At 42.0% G+C, this 24,357-nt stretch overlaps 1 protein-coding gene across 1 annotated transcript in view; it reads right to left on the reverse strand.

Moving 5' to 3' along the window:
- Positions 1 to 24,357, reverse strand: part of LOC135502742 (solute carrier organic anion transporter family member 5A1-like) — a 47,908-nt gene that overhangs the window by 16,019 nt on the left and 7,532 nt on the right. Inside the window, exons 4-10 of the mRNA XM_064795768.1 lie at positions 17,240 to 17,404; positions 9,849 to 10,047; positions 3,825 to 3,999; positions 2,975 to 3,162; positions 1,449 to 1,513; positions 1,029 to 1,157; positions 725 to 825 (exon numbers count right to left, since the gene is read on the reverse strand). Coding sequence (XP_064651838.1) covers positions 725 to 825; positions 1,029 to 1,157; positions 1,449 to 1,513; positions 2,975 to 3,162; positions 3,825 to 3,999; positions 9,849 to 10,047; positions 17,240 to 17,404 — 1,022 coding nt within the window. The remainder of the gene's footprint in view (positions 1 to 724; positions 826 to 1,028; positions 1,158 to 1,448; positions 1,514 to 2,974; positions 3,163 to 3,824; positions 4,000 to 9,848; positions 10,048 to 17,239; positions 17,405 to 24,357) is intronic.

The following is a 24,357-nucleotide window of genomic DNA, read 5'->3' on the forward strand; positions in this document are numbered from 1 at the left end:
TCTAGACTTGGCTGGTTGAATTTGGTTTTAAATCGAATTCACGGCAGCTTTGAAAAAACGATGTGCTTCGTAGAAGCACAAGAGTAAAGACTGAATATGGCGGCATGAGATCGGCGCGATCTCGCGGGATCGGTCAGGGCGCCGCCTGGCGGCCGAGCTGTTAACTCAGTTCTCCCTTTAGAAAATTAAAGGGATACTCTTGTGTTTGAGCCCAAATGGAGTAACATGCAAAAGTGTTCCATAGGTAAGTTTGAATGACACAAAATGAAGAAATCTAACTGATAGTTCACGCTCCAGAGACCAAAATTATGAGGACAAGACATACATAATTGGACTATAGTGGATATTAAAGGCGATTTCGCAAGACCAGCCATTCAGCCTACTGTTTACATTTCCTCGGGAAGTGAAAGTGCACCTTCTCGTTTCCTGTTTAAAAGTCTTGCGCAAATCAGTTGGCTAGATTTGGCCTGATGAACATGTTTACAACATGGCCCGCAATAGAGTTCCGTTCAGAAACTCGCGGGTAACTTGATGATGCATCAACATGCTCGGTTAATCTTTCGGCCTGATGAACATGTGGACAACAGGGTTCCGTTCAGAAACTCGCGGGTGACTTGATGATGCATCAATCGCTCTGGTACCGACTGAGGAGCGGTAAGGGCATTGTATGGCTTGTACGAGTTTGCTTTAATTCTTGGGACCACGTTTCTGTTTGTTTACTTACAGGCGAAGTCTTCTTCAAATCAGCTTTATTAGCACGGCAAATCAAACACCAGACGGCGGTAAAGAGGATAGCACCCAATATCTTCAACCCTCCACACACACCTGCAAAACACATTATACAGCATTTTACAACCACAGCAGCTGATTGGGAAAACATCATATTAGGCAGTCATAGCTTCAGACTGAAATAACTTCGAGGAGAATTACATGACAGAACACTCCGAAGAATAACTCCTGCCAGTGTACAGTAAAGGCATAAAAAGAAGAAAGAGTATAGAAGTAGATAGAATTTAACGTCGACTCACCAACATATTTATATCTGAATGCTTCAATATCATATATCAAACAGGATCCTGGCTCCCCGCACTGATGCTTCCAGTGCAGGCATGTTGTGTCAATGATATTGCCAAAGAGGATGGGGGCAGGAATATATGCTGAAAAGGAAGGAAAAGATATTAGCGGGTATATCTGGGCCAGTTTTTTCTTGGAATAATACAGTTTATACTCGTAATGATAAAAGAAAAAATTGAAAACTGTTCCACAGAATATGTGCAACATGTTTTCAAAGATGGGTACAAATTTTGGACAAATTTGCTCAGTCCACCTATCATGTATAGGACTGTATAGGACTTTAAAGACAGGCAGTTTTTTTCTGAATCACCGATAGATTAGAGAATAATCCATACTTAGAAGTCATGATATTGCACAACTTTCTGACAACTTACCAAACAATCTAAGGACAACAAACTGCATCCCGAGGGCAAACGCACGTTCTTCTTCAGCCACAGATCTGAAAGGTGGAGGCAATAGGACAGATTATTATGTGATCAACACATTAAAATCTTGGGTAGACTGGCCATAACAATTGTGTAAAACTGGCTGGGGTAAACATCATGAACACTGTTAACCTCTTGACTACCAGGCCGTTCGAACCGTTCCATACTGGGACCTTTTTGGTAGTATTTTGCAGCCACGTGCGTCTGGCAAAACCTCTGTCTTCGCCGCCGCCGCAGCGCCATCTATAGGACTTAGGTCAAGTTAGTGGGTCACAGGTAAAAGTGTCTGTCCATGGATAGTTGACGGCCCATGGACATTCCGTCCATGGAGGTTCATGGATGGAACGTTCATGATTATCACAAACAACGTTTTACAACTGGTAAATCCAAAACGAGACACTCAAGATGGGCCACAAAACAATATGTAAAGCATTAAAGAGTGGCAGTATTCAAACCTATGGAAAATAAACATAAATTGGCCGAGTTTATCTGTATTCCATCATAGAATCTATGATGGCCCATCATAGATTCTATAACAGATTCCATCAACTACCACTGACAGCCCACGGACATTCCATCCACGAGGGCCAGCCATGGATGGAACATTCATGATAAATCAACATCGACTATCCGTGGATAAAAACTTTTGCCTGTGTATAGCAGACGACATGCCTGCGTCACTTTACACCAGTAGAGCCAAACCAGATCATCCCAAACAATACAGAGAAAGGTCGGTTGTACAGCGACTGCTCAAGCGGTGCGCGGTAAAAACATGTATTTGATTGTGACCGCTGTGGCGGTCGGCGGTAGACAAGAGTTTAATGTCAAGATAAACAGTAAAGAAACTTTCAATTTTCATGATAAAAAGCTTAAACATTGTTAATGTCAAGAAAAACAGCATAAACACTGTGAATGCCATGATAAACAGCATGAAATTGAACTGCTAGCTTGAGATTACCTCAGCAACAGTCATCTACCCCACCGTCCTACCGCACAAATGATCTATCCTAACTATACTCTTCTGCGCAACTTATTTAATTAAAGACATTAGGCATAACATAGGCCTACATCATTAGAAAATAGCTTGTACTTAGCAACCTATATCATGGTCCCGACAGCAACTAATATCTGCTTAGCACATACCTCATGGTAATCACCAGCAACTTACATCTACCTAGCAACATACCTCATAGCAACCACCAGCAACTAACATCTGCTTAGCACATACCTCATGGTAATCACCAGCAACTAACATCTGCCTAGCAACATACCTCATGGTTGCTACCAGCAACTAACATCTGCCTAGCAACATACCTCATAGTTGCTACCAGCAACTAACATCTACTTAGCAACATATCTCACAGCAACTAACATCTGCTTAGCAACATACCTCATGGTAATCACCAGCAACTTACATCTCCCTAGCAACATACCTCATAGCAACCACCAGCAACTAACATCTGTTTAGCACATACCTCATGGTAACCATTAGCAACGGCATCTGCGTCCCGGAGACTGTCAGTGTCATAACAAACAGCATAAACATGAACGGCAGTAATGTACGGCAGGCATCTTTACATGGACCACTGGTTGCCATTGGCGACATATAAACATCACGTGAGAGGGACTGGCTTGGCAGGATACAAGAACATTGCGTATAGGTCTGAGAAAAACAAGTAAAATGTTTCAATTTGCGGGGAAAACAGTAATTTTGAACAGTTTAATCGGATTTAATCGCATTTTGCAAAATTCTTGGCTTACCACAAACCTCAAATTTTCATGCTTTTTTTATTTTTGGAATTTACATCTGCATAATTTTGGGAAAAATTAAGTATTCACAACTTTCATCCTGGCAGATTATGGAATTTCTTCTGGTTTCTCCAAAAAAAAACATTTTCAAGATTTTCATTTTTGCAAATCACAGTTTTTTTTACAATATCTATAAAAACAAAATCTGTGAAAATAAAATTGGACAGTTTACTGCTATCCAAACAATACCACTAGCATACTAGTCAGATATGGTGAGAATGTCGCTAAATTTTTCGATTAACACCTTAAAAGTGACACCTTCTTTACTTTCTCCAACTGTGGGGGAGAGTTGCACCCTTTTTACGTCTTTCTAACCCTTTTCAAGGCAACTTCGAACTTAGTCATGTTAGACAGTGTCCTATATTGCGACAAACCCACAATAATAATGTGTTACCTCCTGCAAGGCCGTGGGTGGGAAAATTGTCTTTTCTAAGTTGAGGGGGTCATCCGGATGAATTGGAACAAGCATGTGTGCCCTAGTTCTATAGGGTCAGGGGGATGGGGGCATTAACTTACCATATTTATAACTCCCTGAGAAAAAGAACCATAGAAATCACGACAACCGGCGTGGCATGGTGAAAAATAGGTGATTCCATTTGTGCCACAGATTAGAGAGACATCATTTGGCGAACACAAGCATCCTTTGTTGCAGGTCGCAGTGAAGTTCGCCTCAAAGATTTGATGACCGGAACTGCAAGGGATGGAGAAAACATGTTTTAAAGATCTTCTGGGGGAGGTGTGTGGTTTACTCATCAGCTGTGTGTAGTGTTCGAACGGGGGAACAAAGACTAGCATCTATCAGTACACATTATCCAAGTTCAGACTAACCCGTAACATAGGTATAACAAGACAGCTATTGAAATCAAAACTGCTTAGGTTGGCATCCTTACTTCGTTGGGAAGTAATGCATTTTGAATAAGGTAAAAGTTAAAGCATTGAGAGAATGTACCCATTTGGATAGATTGCTCAAGTAGGACACACCCATTGGAAAAGGGCATTTATAAGCCAAGATTTACCATTTGAGATAGGGTCAAGTGGGGCTGGCCAATCTCATGTTGTCAAAACCCAGGAAGAAGAGGAACATGAAGCCCATACCAGCTGAGCCGTTTAGGATGAGAGAGACAGAGTAACAGACTTACCCGTTGAGATAGGGCAGGGTGGCACCGGCCAATCTCATGTTGTCACAGCCAAGGAAGAAGAGGAACATGAAGTCCATGCCAGCTGAGCCGTTCAGGATGAGAGAGACAGAGTAACAGACTTACCCGTTGAGATAGGGTAGGGTGGCACCGGCCAATCTCATGTTGTCAAAGCCCAGGAAGAAGAGGAACATGAAGCCCATGCCAGCTGAGCCGTTTAGGATGAGCGAGACAGAGTAACAGACTTACCTGTTGAGATAGGGTAGGGTGGCACCGGCCAATCTCATGTTGTCACAGCCGAGGAAGAAGAGGAACATGAAGTCCATGCCAGCTGAGCCGTTTAGGATGAGAGAGACAGAGTAAAGCCCGTTACACACGAGGGACTTCTCACCAACTTAGTTGGAATTTTAATTCACAACAGGAATCCAGACCAGGTAACTGATACTTTGCCCAACTGGTTGGAGTTGCTGGCTGCACTACTGACTTGTTCTATTTCTCAACGACATCTTTTGTTTATATAAGGATTTTTTGTTTATATAAGGAGTGTGGGGGAGAAATTTCCCCGTGTGATTCAGTCAAAAACATAGTTGGGCCATATTTTGACTCTTTATCGATAGGCGCCAAGGCTGTACCTTCTCATAATCCACGATTTTGCCCAAAACCTCCTATTATCCCATCGATTTCTCCTATTCCTCTTTTCACTGATACTTTTTACAACAAGAGGCCCAAGGGCCTGGCGCTCAGCTGAGTTGTTCGTATATATTACATTACTCGTCAAACTCTACTAAACTAAGGACTCAAAGCCTAAGGATATTAGCTTCTGGATGTATAACAGTGAATTACGGTAGACTGGCGCAATCTACTTCAAGCAAGCTCCACCCTTGCAATGTGTGCGCAAACAGATAACCTAACCTATATTGGACCATCAATTCTACACACAGCAACATGATTCATCCTCAGCTGTTACCATGATGATGATGATGATGATCCTTTTCGCAAATTGGTCGTCTTCTGTCTTTCTTCCATACTTCAGTGCCACCGGATGTAGTCTGCCCTTGTGGAGGGATCCTTTCAGCACCGGGACACAAGAATCCATGCGAATTGAATCACATGGAGAGACTAGCCCAATCACCCGCTTTTGGCTGGGTAGAAATGGGTAAATCTCGCAGACTGGACCTTAAACTCTAATGCCGACGTGTGAGGCCGGTCTGACAGATGAGTAAGTGGGGTCCACCTAATGCAGAAGGCACCAGTTTCCCTAACTAAAAGGGTAACATTAACAAAATGCTCTACCCAACTCTACTATTGCCTAAAGGCCTGTGTACACTAGTAAAATATTAGCAACATTTTTACATTTCCAGTTGCAACAAATGTTGCAAAAATGTTGCGTAGTGTGTACAGAGCAAAACGCGTCTTGCAACATGTTGTAAAATTGTTGCAAATTAAATGCAATGCAATTCTTTGTTGCATGTTGTAAAAATGTTGCAAACTCTTCAGCCAATCAGAAATAGGATTTGCGTCATGTGATCTACCGGAGTTCATGTGACTTGAACAAGAAGCAGGTATAGCAACTCTCAAGTGAGTGTCTTGCTTCGTAGGGTGATGAAACCTTTTCTAGAAGTTTTTGTGTGACGGCTTGTCAGTCAGCCGCAACTCCTTTAGGCTGCGTATCCATAGGCTGTTCCGTGCCCTGCACAACATTCCCTTTTTACCGCCTGGCGCGCCACACGGACAATGAACCTTCGTTGGTGTTATTGATCGTTCCCATAGGTTATGCCGTGTCACATTGCGGGCATATATGCACTGTGGATTGGGAATATAGGCCCATATTGGGATTGAACATGTCCATTCTTTTGCGAGTGAACAACACGGAAGCAATGTCTGAGGCGAAATTAATTCAAGAGGTTCATCAACGGGAACTACTCTGGGACCCCGAAACTGATGATTATCATAACAAGCACGAACCTGTAATTTGTTGCTTAAGTCAGGTTGTTATATACATGTACATGTCAATTTGATGTTGCAAGTGAAAATACAAGTTACTTGTATTTTCATTTTCAATATTCATAAGAAATTGTCTTCTGAAATAATGACAGCGTGCGGATAAACGCGATTGACCGCTGCGAAATGAGGACTACAAAGGCCTACCATGACCAAAAAGGAATATCCAATGGAGACTCAGGGCATAGTGCCAGGTCACAAGGCTGTTACGCCATAACGCCACACTACACAAGGGCATACCCTATGGATACGCGGCCTTAACAGGCAGTGGTATGCCCCATCATCCACCCTCATTTTGATCCAGGGCCTGGTCCATATTCTCTTTGGTTATTTCGCCGCCTCTTCCGTCTCTTAACAATGACAGCTAAAATTGCTGCAGAAGCACTCAAAACACATCTTCTCTCCTTGGAATCATCCATTTTCCCTCCAAAATACCTATTTCCCTTTGTTCCCACTAAAAAGTTTGCAACAATTTACCAACATGTTGTAAAAATGTTGCTAATTTGTTGCAATTTTGTTGCTAGTGAACACAGGGCCTTGAAGGGCTTGTTGCAAAATTGTTGTAAAAATGTTGGTAAAATGTTGGTAAAATGTTGGTAAAATGTTGCTAATATTTTACTAGTGTACACCCTGCTTAAGTCAAGTGAAACTCTTAACAAACCTTAGCAGAATGCCACCATTGAAATGTTGATAATAATGATAGCAAGTAAAAACTTTAAACAGATAGACTTGATTTTTTTAACCAACTGCCACATGCGGTTTTCTTTATTTAGTAAATTTTGAGGTAAGTATTACAGAATGAAATACTTGAATACTAGAATTGCCTGGCTCTTCTGATGATTGCACTGGTGAACACCGAAGTCGATGGGATGTGCAAAGTCATAGCTCGATCCTCTCTCTTGGTCATCTTTGAGATGTGGTCACCAAATATGTTCAAATGCAGCTGCAGATCATTCCTGTCCTGCAAAACATGATGAGGAGATAACATTTTAATTTTGATAGAATAGGTAAGCTAGCCAAGTTTTATATCAAATACAAGGCCAACAACAACTGATAAGGCGCTAGGGCCGAATGATCAAGGAAGTTCATTAATATGATTGGGAATACATTGTGATAAGAGTGATGAATCGGCCCCGTTTGAAGCATTGTGCTATGTACAGTGTGCAAGTGTCAGTGTGTATCATATCGCATTTATTGTTTGTTGACATTTCAAATCGCTGGCGTCGATCCTCAATTACACTGTTTATGTACATTGGCAACCTTACCCGATGATATCAGAACGATGTTTATTATTGTCTTGTTTATTCACATTAGTTCTGCTATGTGACAAGAGTTATTTGTTGAGAAATCCATGATTTAAAGCCGGACTTTGACATCGTTTCTCAGACCAACCAAGCTGCATTTCGCAGATCGTTTTTCAACGATCGTCGACGAACTATTTCAAATTAATCACATCCAATTAAACAATCCAAGCCTTCCCTAATATCATCAACATGCAATAACACAAGCAGCCAAATATTATCGCCTATGAAATTGTGAATTTAATGAGAACTTACCTCTGAATTGACAGAACGCGATCTATTCCATAGCATGGTCTCCTTACGTCTGAACTGCGCAGACTCGAGACGTGACGTTCGCTGCATGTGTGATTGGACGTGGGATAACTCGCGCGAAATTTAAAATGCTCTTCTTGGGGGGTGCTCACTAAATTGCGCCAGTAACACCACCTGGTGAGAAATTCATGAACTACGCCTATTGATAATGAAAGAGAAAGCTTTGCTCTATAAAATTAGATTTGATTCATGATCCCCAACTGAGAAATCAGCTGCTGGAAAAGTTTTTGGAAAATTTCGCTCGGTGCCACCTAGTGGCCAAACCGCTCATCCTGCCGGACCCACATTTGGTCTATTCAGGAGTCCTGAAGGGTCTCAACGCCTCAGAGGGAAAATCTATCACCTATCCGCCATAGTTTTGAAACGTGCCTGTTTAACGGACAGACAGACAGACAGACAGACAGACAGACAGACAGACAGACAGACAGACAGACAGACAGACAGACAGACAGACAGACGGACACTCATTCTACCATTTACTCATATGAATAGCTCAGCTTTTCAGCTGAGCTAATAATAATAGATAAAATCTTCTTTTTCTTCCTCTCATTGTACACAACAAAATCATTGGCAGCCATGTTTCTAGATCTAAGATTTCCCTGCCAGAAATAATAGATATTTGCACTCAGCCTTGACCAAGGTTTTGGCCTATATTTCGTGCAGGACCTAAATATTGCTGGGATTATGTCTTTCGTGTGAGTGGGTGAACGACTCTCAACTTCCAGTCACCTGTGCACCTGTTCTTAATTTTAAAGCCAACTAAGTTGGTGAGAAATCTTTGTGTGTAGCGGGCTTAACAGACTTACCCGTTGAGATAGGGTAGGGTGGCACCGGCGAGTCTCATGTTGTCACAGCCGAGGTAGAAGAGGAACATGAAGCCCATGCCAGCTGAGCCGTTCAGGATGAGAGAGACAGAGTAACAGACTTACCCGTTGAGATAGGGTAGGGTGGCACCGGCCAATCTCATGTTGTCACAGCCGAGGAAGAAGAGGAACATGAAGTCCATGCCAGCTGAGCTGTTCAGGATGACAGAGACAGAGTAACAGACTTACCCGTTGAGATAGGGTAGGGTGGCACCGGCCAATCTCCTGTTGTCACAGCCCAGGAAGAAGAGGAACATGAAGCCCATGCCAGCTGAGCCGTTCAGGATGACAGAGACAGAGTAACAGACTTACCTGTTGAGATAGGGTAGGGTGGCACCGGCCAATCTCATGTTGTCACAGCCCAGGAAGAAGAGGAACATGAAGCCCATGCCAGCTGAGCCATTCAGGATGAGAGAGACAGAGTAACAGACTTACCCGTTGAGATAGGGTAGGGTGGCACCGGCAAGTCTCATGTTGTCACAGCCGAGGAAGAAGAGGAACATGAAGCCCATACCAGCTGAGCCGTTTAGGATGAGAGAGATAGAGTAACCGACTTACCCGTTGAGATAGGGTAGGGTGGCACCGGCAAGTCTCATGTTGTCACAGCCGAGGAAGAAGAGGAACATGAAGTCCATGCCAGCTGAGCCATTCAGGATGAGAGAGATAGAGTAACCGACTTACCCGTTGAGATAGGGTAGGGTGGCACCGGCCAATCTCATGTTGTCAAAGCCCAGGAAGAAGAGGAACATGAAGCCCATACCAGCTGAGCCATTTAGGATGAGAGAGACAGAGTAACAGACTTACCCGTTGAGATAGGGTAGGGTGGCACCGGCCAATCTCATGTTGTCAAAGCCCAGGAAGAAGAGGAACATGAAGCCCATACCAGCTGAGCCGTTTAGGATGAGAGAGATAGAGTAACCGACTTACCCGTTGAGATAGGGTAGGGTGGCACCGGCAAGTCTCATGTTGTCACAGCCGAGGAAGAAGAGGAACATGAAGCCCATGCCAGCTGAGCCGTTTAGGATGAGAGAAAGCTGAACCGCTCCTTTAGGCTTAAGGTTGAAGCGGTTGAGAATATAACCACCGATTAGGATGCCAACACACGCGCCAGGGATGCCTATCACTCCTGAAAAGATAAACGATTATAATGATAAGAATACATAACATTAGCGCCTTTCCAAAGCCCGATCAAGGTGCTACCCTGCCGAAGTGGTCTGGAAACAACCAAGTTTTAAGCCGACATTTGAAAGTGTCGATGTTTTGAGTTTCAAGTGCAGGGGCTGCAAAGCAAAGGGCCACAGGAGCACAGAGGCACAGGATGAAATACAGTAGAACCTCTCTATTAAGGACACCCTCGGGACTGGCAAATGCTGTCCTTAGTAGAGAGGTTTCCTGATTAGAGAGGTCAAATTGAATGGAAAGTACCAATTTGGGACTAAAACTAGTGTCCTTAAAAGGGAGGTTGTCCTTAATAGAGAGGTGTCCGCTAAGGGGGGTTCCACTGTACCATGATCTTTCAAAATCTGGCTGAATTTTCTTCACAGAAAGTTGGACAAGGTTTTAAGATCACGTGTGCTGTGGATTTTCCTATAGTCGTAATATGCCATCGAAATACTTTTGTGCATGTCTATTTAAAATCTTATATACCAGGAGAGGCAACTTGAAGAGGATCCGATAGAGAATCTCTGATAAGGTTATTGATGCAAACCAATGGACATCTTATCCCTAGACACATCTTCTAATCAGGTGATCATACAGTATTGGTCACAACTGACCTACCCTAATTTCACATCTTTCACGGTCTTAGCAGTCATTCCGTACGATCTGAACTAGATACAAATAATCATTATTGAGAGATAAGATACAGATAATCATTATCGAGTCTCCAGGTCTGAAGCAATAGGATACCTTCTTCTATGCAACAATGCAGCACACACACATTCTGATTTACATTTGGGTGCTTCACAATTCCTATACAATATAGTACGTAATTGTTAAAGGGACAATATAGGCAGCAGCTGGGCGGGCAAGATAAAGTTACATGAAGTTGCAAATAGGGGTCTCTTATGTCTCACAGTAAGTCGAAATGCTTTACACTTGTACGAGGAATATATCTAGTGCTGAATCTGACATGAACCAGGGCCCTTACTGTGTATATAAGTCACCTGAAGTTGGCCAAATTAGCCCCTCTGCTCCTGCCTATAGTCCCCCTTTAAGTCTGCCTCAACACTGCAGTCTCCCCCGGGCTCCAATTAGACTAAGAAGCAAAAAAACCTTGCGTAATCAAGTAAGTTGGACATAAAAAGAGGAAAAAATCCAACCATCACATATAAATAAACTGTATCTCATTGCTAAATGCCCACTAATTGATTCAATTAATCATCAGTAATTGACTACTGATGTAATTATCGAAGTAAGCAGAGATAATTGCATCTAATTCAAAATAACATTCATGAATTATTCTTTTCATGCATTTTAATTACACAATTTGATAAAAAGGCACCCAGCCAGTGATGAAGCCCGCTATAAGATTTCACTTATGGAGCCACGGTGGTGTAGTGGCTTGGGTCTTTGGACTAGCGGTCAGGAGGTCCCTGATGTGATCCCCACTGATGATGACAATGATATCTATACTATAATGCGCGTTGTGGCCGCTATTTAGGAGGTAATTTTTGTTTCAAAATTGGGTCTTGGAAATGTGACGAATTCTTGCAACGTTTGGCTTCGTAGGTGTGGATCATATGTAAGAGTGTCACTGAGGGTGTCATACGTCGAATATCTTCGTGGTTTTAGAATAAATAACAACTTTGCAGAGAGCACGTCGACTGGAGAGCTCCGCTCATTCTCAAAAGCATACACAAACTTCACGCACATTCTCCCTGCCACATCAGTATTAGCTTCCAGCACGTATGTAGTGCTATACGGTACACTGAACCTGGTCCATGGTGCTGGGTATTAGCAGGGGGGTTAATAATTAGCCTATTCTATTTTAGTTCTATTCGAGAAACCCTGACCTGTGTGATAAGGAACATGCAGTGGGCATCAATATAAACGGTTATGCCAGAATGGGCAAAATATGTACAGTGGCCAGAGCTGCGCTTGCTCTTTGATTTATTCTTTCAGTTGGAATTGCGTTCTGCATCTCCATGCGCCTGGCTTTGCTTCGACAATGGCATTGGGTATGGGAGTGGGTAGGTGACATGCCTGAGGTATATCACATTTCAACTTTGCCCGCTCCATGGGTATATGCTTAATTGACAATGGCTATGGATGGAAAACGACTGTGGAAAGATGAATTGTGATATTTCAACTACAAGTCAAACATTAGTAAAAAGACATCCGTCACTGTGATTCCTGTGAATTTATTAAGCACCTGGTCTCTCACCGCGCATTTGTGTTTTTGTGCATTCAGTGGCTGTTAATTGTAGAAAACAAACAATGACGCTGACAATTGACAATTGATGGGAAATACGTTTCTAATTGAAACACAACCACCCAAATTACTGCTCTGCTGCTGTTATACAAACTAGGTGAAGCCCCAAAAGGGTTACAATCAACTTTCACTATGATTGTTGATTGGTGGTTGGTGATTGGTGATTGGTGATTGGTGATTGGTGATTGACGGATGACGGATGACGGATGGATGATGGATGATGGATTTTGATGATGGATGATGGACGATGGACGATGGACGATGGATGATGATGGATGATGGTGGATGATGATGGATGATGGATGATGGATGATGAATGATGAATGATGGATGATGATGGATGACGGATGACGTATGACGGATGACGGATGATGGATGATGATGGATGATGGATGATGGATGATGATGGATGATGGATGATGGATGATGGATGATGGATGGATGGTGATGGATGGTGATGGATGGTGATGGATGGTGATGGATGATGGATGATGGATGATGGATGGTGATGGATGATGGATGATGGATGATGGATGGATGGTGATGGATGGTGATGGATGATGGATGATGGATGATGGATGATGAATGATGGATGATGGATGATGGATGATGATGGATGATGGATGATGGATGGATGGATGGATGGTGATGGATGATGATGATGAATAAATAACTGTCTTATGATTTTTTAGCTGAAAATGGCACAAAACATTAGAACCCTGTGGTAGTAAAAGGGTTAAAGGAGGATAGCGAAAGGGTTCAAGAAAGGACAAAGCTAATTTAATCAGCTGTTACGTCAGCTGCACTTGATTCCAAAGGGTGCAAATCACGACGTTGATATCATCAGGTTGAGTGACGACAAACAAGCATTTATTGTTGAATGGCCTTACCTGGAGATGACATATAAATTGATCAATTGGAAACATCGCAGAGGGGTGATCAATGAGTTTTGACAACAGGGTATTCATCTCAACAGGAGCTGTCACTGACATCCGATAATACTTTTTCTAATAAATACAGTGGAACCTCCCTTAGCGGACACGTCTCTATTAAGGAAAACCTCTCTATTTAGGACACTAGTTTTGGTCCCAAATTGGTACTTTCCATTCAATTTGACCTCTCTAATCAGGACACCTCTCTATTAAGGACAGCATTTGTCAGTCCCGATGGTGTCCTTCATAGAGGTTCTACTGTACATCTATCAAAACCATATTCGCGCTAAGATATCCATAATCTCCTACAGATACGGAAACTGCATAATGCTGAATAGAGGTAGATACAGCCTCCGAGTTTGCCGTTTTGAGCGCGCTGTCAAGCTATGAAAAGTCTTCTTAATCATGTTGATTAGATGATCTTAGATTCTTAAATTTGTTTCTCTCCGAATGATAGGTGTTTCGAAACCAACTATAAACTGTGAAATTCGGGAGATGTGAAAAACCAGGTGTACCATTGGTACATAATACTACATCAAAGATAATCTGAAACATTGTGAAAATGCATCAAATTCATTTATCCCTTCGTTACCGCAGGGTTTTTGAAGTGTACTGGAACTGCACCCAGTATACATGCTTCCCGAAATTGGTGGCTTGCATTGGAACTAACTTTTTTCCCCTTGTCCGTCATTAAAGGCATTCAAGTGTGTTGGTCAACTATGACTATCTCCTTTGTCCCTCCACCATAAGGCCTAGTTTCCCCTTATAACATCACTATTTCGGACACTCAGCGCCCCATTTCTGGAAAGGTGTATAGACCAGGCAAGCCTGGATCCCAACTTGGTTTAGGAAAATGTTCATTGTAAAATAGCTAGCATTACCCGGTCTTTGGGAGGAAAATTTGGGATGCATGTCTCCGTTTGGAAGACTTGATAATCTTCGCAGTCACTTCGAGTGCCTCATATTACATGATAGTGGTGAATTTAGTAAAATCCCTTTAAAGACTCCTTGGTCATGGATATGAAAAATATTTTTAATGCTAGTTTGAAAGGTACTTCTTGTACTACTGGATCCCCTCTCCAATAAGATCCCAATCCCGCCAATACCCAATTTCTACCACCGTCTCGATGGGTCGAGCCTAAACAACCGGGCATAATGGTAGGCCTTTCGCAGCCATAAAAGGGGTGGGATATCTTGTCTTCGTTTCTTCCAATTGGTCTTTAATTGTTATATGAAAAGCTTCGCTGTAGAGTCATGACTATTCATGACGATTACGTTGTTAACTCTTGAATAGATATTCCACCCCTTTTTTGGCTGTGAAAGGCCGTTTAGACTCTACCCAGCGAGGGGGTGGTACAAATCGGGTATTGTCGGGCTTGGGATCTTATAGGTGAGTGGATCCAGTATAAACTCATATATTTTCACCCCAGGCTTTTGAGTACCAGAACACCCATTTATCCTTCTGCATCTGTGACATGGATGTAATAGGGTCAAATCCAATATTTGGACAGCGCTTATCTGGAGATGACATATGAATTGATCGATTGCGTAAGATATTGGCTCAATCTATACGCAAGCTGGAAGATTACAACATGTACAAATAACAGACACGTCAGACTCACAGATATCTTTTTATGCATAATTGATATTCAGATTCTGACACCAAAGTTTTTAAAAATGGTCTTAAAAACCATATAATGTGATCCGTTCCAGTAAAACCAGTCGCATGTCACACTGAGCTTGGCAGGTTGAGACAGACTGTTTGTTCATTTCACTATTGTCTGCCTTTTGTGAAATCTGACGACATCAATTTCCCGGTGTCATCTAGGCTCATCTTATGTGCGACATGCGACTGGTTTTGCTAGAACGGGTCACATATGCAACATGGTAATAAAATTTTTACAGATGAATAAATGATTAGCGGACTAAAAACAACAGTGGGACTATACGTCTCTACAAATGAGCATTCAAGCATCATTATACTCTAGAAGCGTACCTGGGGACCAGCATAGAATTGAGTTCGAATGACTTAACTGATGCACACCACCTGTTTTCTATCCATGCATCCTGGTACCAAGTTGCCCTTTTACCCTCCTGCATACAGCCTGGCAGTCACTGATGCAGGAGGATGACAACTATTATTTCAATAGTCGTTCATCTGGAGATGACATAAAGATTCAGTGTTCTCCACAGGGTTTTCTCAAGGTAGGGTGATACCCTTGATTTGCATGACGTTTTACCAGCGTGCAAAACAAGGTAGGGTGGCCGGTAATTTGAGGTAGGGTGGCCCTATAGGAACCCTCTACAAAGTTCTGGAGCAAGGTAGGGTGGCTCTTCCAAGGTAGGGTGGTAAGCTGCCAAGGTAGGGTGGGCCACCCTGTTGAATAGCCTTGTGGAGAACACTGAGATTGAACAATTGCACAACATTGCTGCATTCTGGCATAATCAATAGTCAATGATGGAAGAGGTTGAAAAGGGAAAAAAACAAATTAACCCTCTATTATTCCTCTTGTTCTGAAGCGTTACTGTTAGTTTGTCTTCTTAACCCTTTTGCGTCACAGTAGCAAGGATCCATATCCAATGTTAATTTCCAGCACATGCGATACCAATTTACAGTCCCAGTCACAATTGACATCTCCTCTGCTTCGCGTAACCCAGGCACAACTTTTGCTCTGGTGCCATGTTAGCTGCGTGAAACATTACACTCATTCTGAACCATCAGAGTTAATCGGTCCGTTACTTCCCCTCACACCTCTGAAGAAGAGCATGCCATAATTCTGTATCCCGTGCGCCTCGAGTTGTGGAGAGCCAATCAGAACGCTGCTTTCAAAATTGTAATTTTTCATGAACGAGTCATTTATTTATTCTCGCCTCCAGTCTTGGCATGCTGCCAAAATACACTTTCGAAACAGCGTTTTTTAACATTAAAGAAGACTAGAAGCGAGGTTGTTCAGATCATGATCAAAGTGCGCTCTGGTTACCGGCCTTCTGATTGGTTAATATCGGCGGTAGCGCGCCACCTAGCGAGGAATAACAGAACCAACTTATACAGGCAGATTCGCGTATTGTGTCAAGGGTTGGTGTAACGGAGTCCGGGTCGGCGGAGCGGATCCAAGCCTTGAGGGTCAAGATGCATTACACTGCAAGAGGGGTGGTTCACAATAAGAGTTTGCAGCGATTCAAATCAGTCATTCACACAGCCTTTAAACCAAGCTGACAGCCAGCACCGCAGTATTCCCGACGTACATTCGCCGTGGCTATCTCCTTGACTCGGCATTATACTCGCTTAGAATCAATAATTCGACGAACCTACAGAAACCAATATTTTCCACGCCGCCACTCGCATTGATGACTTCGACGAATCGAGCAATTGTATAATATGTTGCAGCACACGCCGGAATCATCAATATTCACCATGAAGGAGGCTGCAATAGGGTGGGGGAGATTTGGTCTCGTCCTAGTAACCATCCACGACAGCATGCAGAGCCAAATAGAACATAGACCTAAAGGATTTTCATAGGGGGTGTTTTCAGGGGGAGTTTGTTTTCCGAAAATATAACAGATATTATGAGGGTCAATTTTGAAGATGTGTTTCAGCTTATAGCCTTCAGAATTTTCTTTGTCATGGCAAGAATTCCAAGAAAGTGGAGGCAATAGCTGCAAAATTATGAAAATAGGATTTTTTTTACGATACTTTGGCTTAAATTCAATAGTTATCACTACTATTGGCTGGTTGTTGGTGTTCACTTCTTATCTTTTTGTAACCATGCAAAAGAAATCTGAAACAAATGTGACGGGCGTACAAAAACCTGTCTATTAGAAATACTTTTGAGAAATCATTTTTGGGACACCCTATACATTCAGCTTTCATCCACTACACATTAAATAGTCCTAATTACTGACGAAAAATGAGAACACCCTCAACACGTTTTCACCGATCGATACCTGCTTACCTGTCAATAGATTTGCCATTGATTTCGATATTCCAAACTGTGTCTCGAGGTATTTCGGTAGAAATATGACAAATCCACTAATGATGGATGCCTCACAGCAGACACCGAGGCATGTCACCAGATAGATGGGATTCTTTAGAAGTGCCAGCATCGACAGAGGAATATCTGCAACAGAGATTTGAGAAGAATAAGACATGTTTGCATTTGAGTAACGGCAGGAATGACCGGCGTCTGGGACATGGAAAGGCCGGTTGATAGGGGGTCAAACTGCAGAATCTCCAAGATGCAAAGAAAAGAGCCACGAAAGTCTTTGGTGCCATGGATATAATAGTTATTTTTTCACATGTCATGGGCGGATTTGGTTCCAAGGATCGAGTGTTTGGAATTAAATTGGAAAAAATTGCAGCAATTTTGACCAATTCTTCATTTGATAACATTGATGAAAAGCAAGAAATTATCTTGGCTGCACGAAACTATTGGGTAATGTCGTTTGTCGAGATGCAACGTCATCTGGTATACAACACTGAATTTACTGGAAATTTACTGAAAAATGCTTCACACAGTGATTTGATTTTTATTTTAGAACGGTACGGAATTTGGAGAAGTCCCGAGACTCCTATAACAGTAAATCCAATGCGATATATCGCTTAAAGCACTTTACATTATTACCCTAGCTCTTGGCCTGCACAATATACTCATTTATCGATGTTTATCTCTGATTGCGGGGGAGGATGAATACTCCTTACAAGTCGTGTAAAAACAAGAAATTCCACAAGTTCGTCCCAGGCACTTGAAATTTCAGCCAATGAGAGTGCGTTTTAGATGCTGTGATTGTTTTCAATAGAGACTGAGTTGTTGGGAAAGATGTAAGACCCGTTTTGATTGGGTGGGGTAGATTTTCCACCTCATCCCGCGAACAACCATCGGTTTATTCGTGTGCAAGGGGAGGAGGATACGACTCCGGTTTTTCGAAGATCAATGCACCACAGAACGTTTCATTTACTCCTTTATTTTGGCTTCTTGAAACTTGAAACGAGCCAAATTAAGTGGGCCTATGTAAATAATATTGCATTTTTACTTCATGCAAATGTAAACCTAACACTTGCATTCGTATACCTTAGGGCCGTTTAAACGCTCGAGAAAAAACCCGATGAGATCCGATCGAATACGAAGGTAGTCTTAATTTTCCTGGGGTAAACGCAAAGCAATGGGGACTCATCGAGTCTCGTCTCAAAAGGAGACCATAATTTTAGCTGGTTTCATCAGGTCTCATCAGGTCTCGTCCTCATTGATCCGCATCCAAACTGGAGGTGTAAAGGCAATCAGGTCTGATGTGGTCCAATTGGGACTTAAATTAACCTGTACCCACATGCGTATTGAAGCACTTTTTGGTACTTTAACGATTCCCGACATCAAAATTACGTGTCAACATTTACAGTAGAACCTCTTTATTAAGGACACCCTCGGCACTGACAAGTGCTGTCCTTAATAGAGAGGTGTCCCAATTAGAGAGGTCAAATTAAATGGTAACAACCAACTTAGGACCAAAACTAGTATCCTTAATAGAGGGGTTGTCCTTAATAGAGAGGTGTCCGCTAAGGGAGGTTCCACTGTACTTTGATGTTTCTCTTGATTTCTCTCTTGCCTTTCAATTAATTCGTATCAGCAAAATGGTGTTACCACATCTGGGACGACGAATCAGAGGTAGCTGGATTCCAGCTTTGAAACTGTATGCCACCGGCGATGATCGTTCCTACGATCACAAGGGTCTTCCGGGGTAGGGCCTAGTCAGGGTTGACGTCCGTGACATCTAACGGATTGTCACAGGAACCAAGAAAAATGCAACCACATTAGAGCCGATTAGACCCCATCGTTGTTGGACGTGTAAACGGGTACATAAGATTGATACCACATCCGGTTAAGATTCGGGCCGGATCCGAATGCGGTTTTTGGATGCACGTCAAAACGGCCCACATATCATGTTTGGAATTTTTATTTGATTTGTTTAGCTTGGCTTGTTTCTTTAACATACATATATCATTCCACAATGCTACTATAAACTAGTTGGGTATACCTGTGTTATTGGAATGATTGCCAGTAAGAAGAATGCTGTCAATGTATATCCGATCGCCCATACACATTTAAATGACATTGATGAGATGGATGACATTCCTGGCTGGTGCCAGCATCAAGATTGGCATATCTTGAATAGTTGCATGTCACCCGATAATGGATCACCTATTGACAGATACAGCAGAACAATCCCACTTATGATTTAAGTCGTAGATAGATCGATTTCAGCAGGAAATGAAAAGCGGAGAAATTCTTGATTTCTGTACACTCCCTTTTTTGCAGCCTTTTATGTTATCTTTTCATCTAGAATCGGAAATTTCAATTGAACATGTCAAAGACAGACTCGGGGTGCATGGATACTGTGATCAAAGAGAGTTTCTCGCATGGTAGTAAGACAAGCCATGCCGCAATCGTTTTGATATCATTGAGGATAAACCTCGATTCTAAGACTTCTGAGTGCCTCTTCTATTCAATATATACAAATCATTGGATGTTTGGTACAACCAACATTGACAGGTAAAGTCTCGGACGCTGACTTAAAGGTGATTTACGTCTGTAGCCCATTTTACGCAAAAAATAGGGTGATCAGTGGAGCAAGGATTCCCAAAGAGCACAATGTCACCAATTCAGGCTAATTCAATCAATAATGCCGTTGTTGAGACAGATATCACCCTGGAGCACAAGCCCTCCAAATTGCCGAGCATCTTCAGGTATTCCAACTCACCGAACAGACTGCCCTGGATAGTGCTTCTTGAGGCCTGGGAGAATGGCTGCCTCACAAGAAAAACATCCAAAATTGTGACCCAGCACCGCAAAACCAGGCGCATGTCGCACAGAAGATGAGCCTAAATGACACCATGAGATAATGGAAGAAATTGATGTGCTCATATTTCACAAAAGGCAGACAATAGAGAAATGAACAAAAAGTCCGTCTCAACCTGCCAAGCTCAGAGCGGCATGCGCCTGGTTTTGCTGTGACGGGTCACAATTGTGCGCTCGTTGGTAAATTAAAAAAAATAAACCGTGTCCATCTGGTAACATGGACAATATGTCATCATATGCACTAAATTACGAGGTAAATTAACCAACTGGTTCAAGTTCTTTCGGTACTCTGTGGTGCACGAAATCAATCCATGCATAATTCACAATTCGTTCGCTTTCCAGTCCAAAGGATAAACCAGCATTGCATTTTTCTCTATATTTGATGCAATTCATGTTTGAAGAACCTTATCACCAGAAACACAACAATATTTCGTTGAAAGACCCCAAAACACAGTTTTTCGAACTTTATTTTAAAAATGAAATTTCCTTTCCTTGGACAGGCAAGCTCGATAGCTGGAAGGCCTGATAAGATGCTCGGCAATGTGGGGAATCGATTCTTCAGGGTGGATACACAAATACTATAAAAAACAAGTTTTAGTGAATTTGCATGTAAAATAACCACTATGCCATTGTGTATTTCCTTTTTCCTGAGCCACCATTAAATACAATGAACCCAATAGTTTATCCCTTTGACAACACAAGCCGACATGACTAGGGTTTTCCTAACTTGAAAAAAGATGTGGCATATAACTGAGCAGTAGTGGTTTTTCTGCCTCCATTAATCTCGACATTAAATCACGTACCAGACCACAATAGTGATATTATTATCACCACTTGAGGATAACAACCAATGCATCAGAATTAGGGTTGAGATCACTATTAACTGTTCAGTGGTATCGTGGGATGAATATATATGATCAAATGCTTAACAAGCCCCGTCATGCCTAAATACTGCCTGGAATGTTAGTCATTTGGTTTGCAAACATCATTTTAGGCTTTTTTGATTTTGAATGATATCAACTAACATGATTTAGGCCCCTTTTGAAATCGGAACTCCTTTTCTAGATTTTACTGGGTCGGAAAGATATTCTCTCACAGGCATCGTGTCATATTCTGACTTGTCTCATGAAAAATAATAAAACAATTTAGAAACATTGGAACTTATTCAAATTCACTTATGACATTGAGAAGATATAGGACTACACTTCTGCAAAGTTTGATGAAAATCCCAGCATTGAATTTTTTTCATATCACATAAATGTATGTACACAGAACGTACACGGACCCTATAGCAGATTTAATTGTGTACTGAACCCGGAAGAATGATATAATGACCTCATTACTCCTAGGCATATTCTCCAATGACTATGCCAAAGAAAACACCATCATAAATTGGTGCATGTATGCGGCATGTTAAGGCCTACTATCAATTGTTAAATTGAAATTTTAGATTTAAAAGTTTCAGCAAATTCTTTCACATAATAACTCCACTACATGTACATCATTAGTGTATTTAAACTGCACTTTTCTTTTCACTAGCAATTACAGATGGCATACCCCTTTAAGGGCAGAGACATTTATTCACCCACGACCGGAAGTCTGGCACAGAGCTCATTAAAATGTCAAGTTGTGGTAAATACATGGCTGGGATGGATCACAGTGGAATTAATTCGCAATCTGTGGTTGATTCTAAATCTACGGAGTCAGGCCATCACAGAAATATGCTTTAAAAATAGAAATAGAAATATGAAAATATATTCACGAAAATGTGATCTCAACTTGTACTTTGATAGGGCACTTCAATGCACGAGTGACGATTTGATGAATGCGATGTACGGAAATCACTTTTTCTCAAGCGATCGGCATTGGAATGTTGTGAAACTTTATAATGATATTAGCAAAGGGTTCTTCTTGACAAATATAAAATTTTGCGCGGATTGATTGGTCCTGGGCACACTTTTTTAACCAAAACTTATGAACGACAATATACACAGTGTTTAATAGAGGGCTCTGGTCTTAAATGGTGCACCCCTTATTTCATAGTGCAGATGAGACAAGACCACTAATGAATATTAATAGGTTGGAGGGTCGAGGCCTATCAATTAGACGAGTGCATGTTTTTAACTCTCAAGTACATGTTTGGAGAGGTATTGAAAAAATATTTGTTGTGGCAAGTCTACAGATATAAAGAAATTATTTGATGAAAAAATTAATTTCGAAATTGGGTAATAGGGGGCGTGTTTTGAGTTTTTTCTGCCAGTTGGCTGAAAAGAGTGGAAATATCAAAGTCTGTCCAATTTGTCGATTATCAAAAAATTTCCGTGGTCAACTACCAGTTTATTTTTCACCATTTACTTGCCCAATTGTCCGGAATAACATAATCTAAATTTCAGATTCACAACCCCACGCAGTATTTGATGCGTCGCGGTCAAAGATTGACAATTTAACTGCTAAAAGGCTTAAAAAATCAATTGTGGTCTTGTCTCAGATATTACCGGGTATATACCCCATGAAAGCTGACTGGTGAGCGGGCAAGGCTAGGTGCCCAGGACCTTATCTAAAATCCGGGGATGTAATGGTGGTACAGTCCCTATCCAACTCTAGGAGGGTAAGTACTCGTCCTGGTCATTTCCTGTGACACTGTGTCGGCTTTTCCACCGGTGTAAGGTAGTGGACCAATTTGACCATTCAATTTATAAATAAGTAAGGGAGTATTACTAAATTTGGTTTGTGGCAACTTGCCACAGGGGTTAAAAAAGGAGTACGTCTGGTCATATCACGCCATATCATATGTTTGGTCAGAGCCAAGTCCTGATTGGGTATTTTGGGAAAGAGGGGATGACGTATGGTTGGTTACCAAGGGTGGTTTTCTTGTTGTGAAAAAGGGACAGAGAGAGAGAGTTGGCTTGGCCCTGAAAAGACATCCACCATCATCCACATTCAGACTGAAGTATGTTCAGAAATAACCTAGAGAGAAATGGTAATTTGAAGAGGATGAGTTTCGGCTGTGGATCTTAGTTCTTACATCTCATTACACCACTCAACCCCGCATAGACCTAGAAAGGGGCAAGCCGTCCACTGGTATTGCACTGAAACTGCCTACACCATTGTACGCAGCAGTTGAGCGTAAAGTTTTTAAAACCGTGTTATTCAATGGGGAACCACTAGCCTGGCTCTCCACATCTAGCTACCATTTTATTTATAGCAAAGGTGACTTATGAGATATCATAATTGAAAACGCAGAATGTTGAGTACTTGGCAAGCCAATCGAGTATTGCAGAGCAGACCCAAGCACCCATTGAAACTGTTCATATACATTCCCAGCAATTTCCACGTACTGCCTACTCAGGGCTCCCACGGTACGCTTTACAATTTTACTATGGTTAAATCCAAAACAGAATTTTGTAGTGGCACGATCTTTTCCTTGGGATAAACTGATAAATTCTGAATCTTCATCCTAGGCAAAAAATTGCTAACTATTAAAAGTTCATCAGACTTGTCTATTTGATTCATAAATCACACGCATTCGATCATTATCATGCGATAGCAGGATATCGAGGACCATATTCTGAAAAACAGTACAACCTTTCTATTAAGGACACCCAAGTGCTGTTTTTAATAGAGAGGTGTCCTGATTAAAGATGTCAAATGAATGGAAACAACCAATTTGGGATGGGACCAAAACTGGTGTCCTTAATAGAGAGGTTGTCCTTAATAGAGAGGCGTCCACTGAGGGAGGTTACACTGTATGTGTTGTCCCTACATTATACGCTCCCGATAGATGGCCAGTGGGTCGCCACTATTGGCCGATCACAAGGCAGACTCAGTGACGTACACGTAATGCATGAGAAGCAGACTTATTAGTCGTACTTCCACCTATCAAATCCCCATGTCTTTTGCGCTTACACCTATGAATTGCTGTGTCTAAATAGACCCGAGTGTCAAATCATCGTGTCTATTAGCCACATCGAGCTTGATGGGGCTAATTGGGGGCTTATTTAGACCCGTGTTCAACACTGGTTTTTTGATAGGTGGAATCTGAATAGACACTGCAATAGCAAGTTCTAAGATCCGGCGACAGATGGCGCGGTGTAGTTGCCTCGGTATTGTGCCCCCTCCAACGGGAAAGAAACACAGGAGAACTCCCTTTCTACAGCGCACCTGTCGCCGGGGCTATTAACCATTATCTAACACCACTGATAGGTGTAAGTGCGCCGCGGGTT

This window comes from Lineus longissimus, chromosome 19 (genome assembly GCF_910592395.1).
Source record: "Lineus longissimus chromosome 19, tnLinLong1.2, whole genome shotgun sequence".
In the NCBI taxonomy this organism is placed as follows: Eukaryota; Metazoa; Nemertea; class Pilidiophora; order Heteronemertea; family Lineidae; genus Lineus; species Lineus longissimus.